The 9116-nt window shown below is 52.7% G+C and overlaps 1 protein-coding gene across 1 annotated transcript in view; it reads right to left on the bottom strand.

Annotated features, from left to right (window-relative positions):
• Positions 1-9116, bottom strand: part of Dnah10 (dynein axonemal heavy chain 10) — a 111828-nt gene that overhangs the window by 52477 nt on the left and 50235 nt on the right. Inside the window, exons 29-36 of the mRNA XM_021162419.2 lie at positions 8488-8721; positions 8072-8295; positions 6780-7049; positions 6497-6680; positions 4735-4869; positions 4051-4203; positions 2842-3030; positions 157-303 (exon numbers count right to left, since the gene is read on the bottom strand). Coding sequence (XP_021018078.1) covers positions 157-303; positions 2842-3030; positions 4051-4203; positions 4735-4869; positions 6497-6680; positions 6780-7049; positions 8072-8295; positions 8488-8721 — 1536 coding nt within the window. The remainder of the gene's footprint in view (positions 1-156; positions 304-2841; positions 3031-4050; positions 4204-4734; positions 4870-6496; positions 6681-6779; positions 7050-8071; positions 8296-8487; positions 8722-9116) is intronic.

Genomic DNA, 9116 nt, shown 5'->3' with positions numbered 1-9116 from the left:
GGGGGAGACCAAAGCAAAGGCAAACAGCTCATGGGGGGATAGCCAAGACTTGAGCTTCCGGGTGGCCTGCTCTGCCCCGTGTCCGCAGCCATGCCTTCTGCCCATGCACAGGAACTGCACCGAACCGCGCAGAACCGAAGACACTGAGTGGCCTACCTCCTGCAGGTCTGCGGAGCCTCTCTTCAGCTCACCAGCCATGACCAGCACTGACTTCAGGGCCCGAAGCCCAAAGTCATAGTGGTGCTGTTTCGACAGCTGCTCCCGGGCCAGCTTATAGAGAACTGTCATCTTCTTGGCCAGCGTCTTTTTAACCGAAGGCAGGGATAAGACACAAATACAGTAGGAGAAAGTGACAGACAGCAGTGTAAACACACGGGTCACGGTAAATACCAAGGGATACAGGTATCCCAGGGACGCTGAGCTACAGACAGGATCGGCAGAGCTGGTCTTCAGCGTTTGAAAACACCAGGGTGCAGTTTCCTTCCTAACTAGAGTGTTGGGGAATCCTGCTATTAAAGTCATGGTTGCCGCCCCCCCCCCCCGCCCCGTGATGAGATGGAGCTCTGAGCTCGGTGCAAAATGGAGGTCTCCCTCTCTCCGTGAGGGCTTCCCTTCTGCTGCCTGACTTTGTCTGGAGAGTGTCCCTGAACACAGGAGGATGGCCTTATCTGAAGAATGACCTTGTCCAGAGCTGCAAAGCAGCACACAGGCCTGGCTCTGGCCTCCCACCCGAAGTATTATGACCAATTAGCTGTTTCCACCCATACCCCTTACAGCCCTTATATATCCCATCCCTGGGACAATAAAGTCCAGCTGTCTCACTGAAGCTGATCCCATTAAGTTAATCCGCAGGTACTCACGGCCATCCAAACCCTACCTCTCCCCTGCTTCACTCACCCTCATGGACCAGTGTCCAGTGACCCACAGGAAGGGGAGACACACACTACAGCACCTTGGGGACTCATTTAAAGAACACCCATGCTAGCTAGGAGGGGGTGACTCATGGGAGCTGTGTTCAGGCGGGCGGATCCGGAGTTCAAAGTCATCCTTGGCTATAGAGAGAGTTTGAGACTAGCCTGGGCTACATGAGACCCTGTCTGAAATACACAAACACATTTGCCAAGATCTATAGCTGATGTTTAAAGCCGGGATCTTTCCTGTCTTCAATGACAGTGGATCCCAGGAAGTCATCAAGGGCCACTCACCCAGATGCTCCCGGCTTATCAGGACCTCAGCCTATCACATAGGTGCCCTTTGCCCAGTCCCTGTTTCTTTTGTTGGTTTGCTTGGTACTGAGGGATGAGCCCAAGACTACTAAGCGATATCTTTAGCCCTTTAATTTATTTACTTTTCACATGGAGTCTCTGAATTTATAATCTTCCTGCCTCCATCTCCTAAGAAGCATGGATTAGAGATCAGCATGAGCTACCATGCCCCTTTCTAATAACAGCAAACATTCCCAGGCCACAAGAGTCAACCCTACTGGTCCCTGGGGCTCGTGTGGCAATTTGGATGAAAAGAGACAAGAAATCTGACCCTGGAATCCCAGAGTCCTGGCAGCTCGGGATGGGGTGGGCTAGGTGCAATGGGAGCCTTGAAGGGCACCCTCTTGTGTGCAGGGCTGGAGAGATGGCCCAGTGGTTACGAGCACATCTTGCTTTTGTGGAGGGCTCAAGTTGAGTTCTAGCATTATGACGGATGGCTCACAACCACCTGCAACTCCAGTTCCAGGGGAATGAGATGCCCTCTCTGGCCTCTGTGGGAACTGCACCCATGAGCACATACACAGACTCATAATTAAAAACTAAAATCTTTTTTTTTTAAAGGACATGCAATTTCAGGAAATGGTTGGGTGGCTCAGTGGTGGAGCACATGCCTCGGCCGAATGAGGCACTGGGCTCCATCTTCAGTATTGCAGACAGAAAGAGAGAAAGAGAGAGAGAGAGAGAGAGAGAGAGAGAGAGAGAGAGAGAGAGAGAGAGAGAGGCATGTGAGTGTGTAGGTGAATGTACCCATGGGCACACGTGCATACAGGAGCCAGAGAAAGAACTGAGTGTCTTCTTCTATCACCCGTCACCATATTGCCTTGACCCAGGATTCCTCATGATTCTGACTGGTCTCCCCCCTCCCATGCTGCGGTTACAGCCATGTGCAGCCATGCCCAGCTGCTTACGACTGCTGGGAATTCAAACCCAGGTCTTCATGATAGCAGAGCAAACCCTTCCACTGGTGAGCCACCTCCTCAGTCCACACCTTTGAGCGAAGGTGTGTCTCCCTGAACCTGGAGTTAATGGATACCCTGGGGACCTGCCTGTTTTCAACACCCAGTGCTATGATTGCTGGTGTGCACAACCACGCCTGGCTTTCGTGTGGGTCTGAGGATTTGAACTGGGGTCCTCGTGCTTGTGACACAGGCACTTTGCTGACCAAGTCATCTCCCTACCCATGCGGTGCGACTTTTAAAGGCTGACATGAGAGGGTATCTCAGTGTCAAAAGGATTGGTTTAAGCTCTGCTGGTGACTGATAGGCTATCTCTATTCATAGCAAGAGAAAGAACAGGAACACTGGTGACATCTGAGTTTGCCGTGTACCTGGGCAGATTGCAGGCTACAGTGAAGACTTGCATCTGTATGTATAAGATGCCACTGCTGGGGAGGGGGCACATGGAAACACTGTTACTCCTGTCCCAAGCTCTCAAGCATTAGCGCCTTCCCAAATTAAGTTATAGCTTCAGAGAGGGTGGGATAGGAGCAGGGGCAGGGGCAGGGGCAGGGGCAGGGGCAGGGGCAGGGCAGGATCCTCACAAAACACAGCCTGCAGCTGGTCACCAGTGTGCTCACCTTGGCGCCCAGGAAGCCCTCAGAGAAAAGCATGATCTCACAGATCTGCTGCAGGTCAGGTACAATGACAACCACAGGCCTGAACAGCGCCTTCACAGACTCAGGCAGCTCCGTGCGGCCCGCATAGCCCGGGTTCATGGTGATGAAGATGCCCATCCGAGAGTCAAGGGAGATCTCCTGCCCTTCGAACTGGGTGGCAGGAGAGAAAGGAGGGAGTGATGGAGCTGCTAGTTCATATAGGGATTAGAACTGGGGTCACAGGGCATTCCCAAGGGACATGGTGATGTGGGCAAGATGGACCTCTGGTTTAGCACAGAAGCCAAGACATCTCTGGGAAGCCGGTGTGGTGCCTGGTCAGGTGTAGTGTCCGGTCAGGTGTGGTGTCTGGTCAGATGTGGTGCCTGGTCAGGTGTAGTGTCTGATCAGGTGTGGTGTCTGGTCAGGTGTGGTGTCTGGCATGTGTGGTGCCTGGTCAGGTGTGGTGTCTGGCATGTGTGGTGCCTGGTCAGGTGTGGTGTCTGGCAGGTGTGGTGCCTGGCAAGTATGGTATCTGGCAGGTGTGATCAGCTGTGTTATCTATCTAGTGAAGTGTGATTTCTGGTTAGGTGTAGTCAGGTTATGTTGTCTGGCCAGATTTGGTCAAGTGTGGTATCTGGTCAGATGTGGGGTGGTGTCTGGTCAGGTATGACCAGGTGTGGTGTCTGGTCAGGTGTGGTCAGGTATGGCCAGATGTGGTCAGGTATACATGGTCAGGTGTGGTATCTGGTCAGGTATGGTCTGATATGACCAGGTGTGGTATCTGGTCAGGTGTGGCCAGGTGCAGTGTCTGATGAGGTCTGACCAGATGTGGTGTCTGGTGAGGTGTTGTGTCTGGCCAGATTTAGTCAGGTTTGATGTCTGGTCAGATGTGGTCATTGTCAACTTCAGTGGCTTTAGTATCACCTAAACACCTTCGAGTGTTTCTGTGAGAGTTAACAGATTGGGAGGAGCCCTGCCCTGAATGGGCTTAGGGGGTTGGGGGTTGGGGGGGGTTACCATCTGTGTCATGCGGTACCTGGATAATATTAAAAGGAGGTAAAGAGACAGCTAGACAACACAGGTAAATCCCTCTCTGCTTTGGGGCCACAGTGACTGACGGGAGCTACCCTACCCTGCTCTCCCTACCATGATGGACCAAACACTCTGGAGTCGCCCACCCCACCTCCTCACCTGGAACGTGGTCAGCTGGTGGATCAGCGCATTGCGGATCGTCTGGATCTGAGACGAGATGACAGACAGCACGGAGGCATCGATCCGGTTGAACTCATCGAAGCAGCCCCACGCACCACACTGGGCAAGGCCAGAGAAGATCTTCCCGACAGCCTAGGGATTCCGTCAGGATGCTCAGGGTCTGTTTCTCCCAGAAATGGAAGTGGGCGGGGGGGGGGGGGCTTGCTCTTCTAAATTAAACACTGTGCTGAGGGGCTGGGAGCCCTGGCCTAGTCCAACACTCACAGAACTTTCTAGAAATATTCCCAAGGCCCTCAGTAGGCCAACTCCCACTTGGGGCTAGGTAATCCAGACTGCATTATTTGTAGAAAACTCTAGATGGGCCAGCTGCTAAAATGATGCAAAATCTGGCCACAGAGGACGCCACAGCCCCCAGTACCCTTATTGAACCAAAGTGGAACAGTGGCGCCCTCTAGACTCAGGAGTGCAGTACTGCAGTCGACATCTTCCTAACCCTCTCTTGCTCCTTATGCTGACTTCAGCAGCCTGAGTTCAGGACCCTTGCCCCACCCTCCCAGCTGTCACTTGTCGTTTCAGGAGACAGGTGACATACTTCCTGACCGTATCTGCACCAGAAGCCCTCTGCGGGGCAATCGGGTACTGGGAGTGATGGTGAGCTCTTACCTTGTAATCCATGCCTTCACCACAGTTTGTGACAACACACAGGAGGCCCAGGGCTTTGGCGAGGTCCTTGGTGGTCTCTGTCTTGCCGGTTCCTGCTGGACCAGCAGGGGCACCTCCCAGATACATGGACAGCGCCTGTGAGCAGCCACATGTAAAACACATGTGTTCTGAAAGAGTGCCGCTCCCAGACACATCTCTGGGACACATGGGTAGACACTGTGAACACTGTCAACTCCGGGTGTCAGCTCGATTGTCCAGGGAGCTGTCCTGGGTTATTCCTGGGTGTATCTGTGAGAGTATCTCAGAGTCTGACACTTTATGGTGAGCCAAGTTAGTTCAATGTCAGGGTGGACAATATCAGCTCAGCTACACCACCACCACCACCACCACCATCATTGCTGCCACCACCATCACCACTGTCACCGTCACCACCATCATCACAACCACCACCACCCCACCACTCGAGAACTGGGTGGAACCAAAGGAAAAGAGAGGCTCTTTCCACTTTGGCTGGGCTAGTGGCCTTGTACTCTGACATTCCTCAGGGCTTCAGACCCAAATGTAAGTGGCTCCCGCTGGTCTTCGGTCCTGACTGTCCAGCTGGCCAACAGCAGGCTAGGATACTAACATGCCTCCAACCTCTCTGTCATAAAGTGCTTATGCTTGTGGTCTCCCATTGATCCTGTCTCTTTAGACCCCTAACTCACAGAAAGGCTTAAACATTTTGCTTTTGAAATGGGGTTTCACGTAGCCCAGGTCAGCCTAAAACTTGCTATGGAGCCATCTATAATGAGATCTGGTGCCCTCTTCTGGCATGCAGGCACACATGCAGGTAGAACACTGTATACATAATAAATAAATCTTAAAAAAAAAGAAAAAGAAAAAAAAAAAAGATAGGGCTGGAGAGATGGCTCAGTGGTTAAGAGCACTGACTGCTCTTCCAGAGGTTCCGAGTTCAATTCCCAGCAACCACATGGCAGCTCATAACCATCTGTAATGAGATCTGGTGCCCTGTTCTGGTGTGTCTGAAGACAGCGATGGTATACCCACATACACAAAATAAATATTTTTTAAAAGAAAAATAAAGAGAAAAGGGTTAAAAAAAAAAACCCAACCTGCTATATAGCTTGGGGTGACCTTGAACTCCTGATCCTTCTCCCTCCACCTCAGCAAGCATGACCACCATGCTTGGCTGAAGTTTACACTTGTTTTTAGAAAGACAAAGAGCTCACAGTTGTCACGGGCTTCATCCGTCCGTTCACCCGCTTACCCCCAGGTACAGCGAGGTAGTACAGAGACAAGCACAGGAGTGTGCTGTACACGGTGTGGGCTTGAAGCTCAGCTGTGCGCTAAGGGACCCATCACACACAGGCACTGTGATGCAGGCTCTGGTACAGCTCCGTGGGTAAGCTCTTGCTTAGCGTGTTCAAGGCCCTCAGTTCTAGCCACAGTACCACAAACAAAAGAATCTGCCTTACAATGGACCGGCGCCATCCTAAGAGGAGACATGGTCTCCTCCACTGGCCTTCTCATGGTCCAATACACTTTAATATTATGCATCTTACACATTTCTTTGATTTTTCTATTACCCTCTGACTCCATCACCACTGCATAGGGACCAGCGTCCCAGGGAAGATGTCCTCGGAGGTTTCAGTTCCAATAGTGACAAGTCAGACTCCAAGTGCAAGCTATTTCCCAAACTCAAAGCTAAGACCCATGTCTAGAACAACCAACAGGCTATGTCCAGGGGCAAATATGTCACCTGTGTGAGCGTCAGGTAGATGCGGTCTGTAAGGGGTGTGATGACCAGCCTCCCGTTGAGGCCCATGTACTCATAGCCGTAGCTGAAGGTCCCAGTGCACTGGCGGATGTTGAGCTCATCTGGCTCGCGGTCCCAGTAGAAGCGGAGCTGGCTCTCCCACTCAAACTCCCGGGCCTCAAGGATGCTGGGTGGGGAGGGGAAGAGAAGGAAGAAGCCATCGCTGGGCAGACCACAGAAGGACAGAACAGTAAAGCAATCCCAGTGTCCCAGGGATGGGACCCACCTGCCCCGGATGAAGGAATCCACGATGTCCCGGGCATGGACATCAATGATCAGGACAGTGTTGTATTTCTTCCTGTCATTTTTGCTCAGCTCCATGGTGATCCGTGTCACCAGGTCATCAATCTGGCTGTGCATCTTCTTGCCGTAGTTCTTCATGGCCTGCTTGTCCCCTTGCTTGACCTTGTTGAAGACATCTTCCACTTCCCAGGTCCACCACACCTGGCTGGCAGCCAGTACCACCATGCCTTGGTACAGCAGCATCCAGTCCACCCTGCAGGGGAAGCGAGCCAGTCACAGACAGACTTAACAGACGCTGGGATCAGCTAGAGACTGCCCTGGAAGTCAGCTGCAGCGGTTCACGTGTCTGGCCAGGAACAGGAGGCATGAAGGCCAAGAAAACTCCAGGGCTAGGCCATGAAGTATCATGGGCTCCTGACTACATATCTGCATATCCATCATAGGGCCAGAGGCGTGGCTCTGCAATAGACTACTGGCTGAGAAGCTACCATCTAGGGGCTGGAGGTGTAGCTAAGCAGTAAGGCATCCAGACAGGTCTGGACTGCTCCTGACTGCTAGGCACTGATCTAACAGTAAGGCCTGCTAAGAAGCCCCAAAAGGCTAGGGATAGCATTGATGCTGGCACAGGGCCGTGTCTGGTGCCTGGAATGGAGTGGGCACTGAGGGTTCGTATTCATTCTTTTTTCTTTTTCTTTTTCTCTTTCTTTTTTTCTTTTTCTTCTTTTCTTTCTTCTCTCTCTCTCTCTCTCTCTTTCTTCCTTTTTTTCTTTCAGGGCTTCCCTGAAGCCCTTAGCCTTATGCATGGTAGGTAAGCATTCTACCTCTGGGAGCATCTAAGCAGATGTTCTTCCACTGAGCCAAGACCCTAGATCCACCCTAGAAGATTCTAGGCAAAGACTACCACTGAGCCACACCCCCAGCCCCTCACTGGGGGATTCTAGGCAGAGGCTTTACCACTGAGCCAAACCCTAGCCCCTCACTGGGGGATTCTAGGCAGAGGCTCTACCACTGAGCCACACCCCCAGCCCCTCACTGGGGGAATCTAGGCAGGGACTCTACTGTAGAGCCAAACCCCCTGCTCAAGTTGAATCTCTTAAAAACTCAAGAACTATCCAGAGTTCATCATGTGAAACAGCGTTCAGCAGCTGGGTTGCCATAGCAAGGAAAGCCTTGCTGCAGTGTCAGCCTGCCTGCTCACACTCATAAATCTCCCCCTGCGCCAGGCCGCAGGATCGAGTCGCTCATCCTCACACACCCTCGCACGTCCGTTATCACCTGCTTCTGTCTTCACAGTATCTGAAGATGGCTTCCTTGGTGATGAGCCTGTTGGTCCTCCTCATTTCGTGTAGCACCGCGGTCATCCAGTCTTCCACACGGCCCTCGGCCCGGATGATCTTGCGGAAGGTCATGACTTCTCCCTCTGCAGAGATCATGGCCGACACAAGCTTCTCCCCGCTGTCCCCGTCGTGGAAGCGCAGCATGGCTATGTTATCATACATCTGCAAGACGGCAAGATGGGATGGGATGGGATGCTGGTGTGAGTACAACCACCCATCACACCCATCACACCCATCACACCCATCGCACCCATCACACCCATCACACCCATCACACCCATCGTTGAACCCAGGGTGTAAGACCATGAGTCATCCCTAGGTCAGGGAATGGAGACCCTCACCGTGGGCCCTCACCTTGATCATATGCTCTTGCACGCACAGTGGGTCACTGTTGCCCAAGATGCTGAGCAGCTCGTCGTCCGAGATGAAGAAGAACCTGGGGAAGGCGTTCCTCTTGGAGTCCAGGTAGTCGTTCAGGCTCTTCTGGCACTTCTCCAGGCCCTCACTGATGGTCTGCAGGTCGTGGAGGCGGTTGGGCGCCTCACAGCAGCGCTTTATCACCGGGTCTTTCAACGTCTCCCCCATGATCTGGAAGAGGTCAGGGAGACAGTGGAGTGTCACTCAAGGTGGCAGAAATGCTGTGTGCAAACACAAACACACACACACACACACACACACACACACTCATAATTTAATTTAAAAGTTGTAAGGAAATATGTCTGACAGTGACCCTGCCCACTCTCACTGACCACGCCCACTCTCACACTGACCACGCCCACTCTTACACTGACCACGCCCACTCTCACACTGACCACGCCCACTCTCACACTGACCTCGCCCACTCTCACACTGACCCTGCCCACTCTCACACTGACCACGCCCACTCTCACACTGACCTCGCCCACTCTCACACTGACCCCACCCACTCTCACACTGACCCCACCCACTCTCACACTGACCCCACCCACTCTCACACTGACCCC

Source organism: Mus caroli, chromosome 5 (assembly GCF_900094665.2).
Source record: "Mus caroli chromosome 5, CAROLI_EIJ_v1.1, whole genome shotgun sequence".
Classification (NCBI taxonomy): domain Eukaryota; kingdom Metazoa; phylum Chordata; class Mammalia; order Rodentia; family Muridae; genus Mus; species Mus caroli.
The sequence above is the reverse complement of the archived record's forward strand: the minus strand, read 5'-3'. Positions and strand labels throughout refer to the sequence as shown.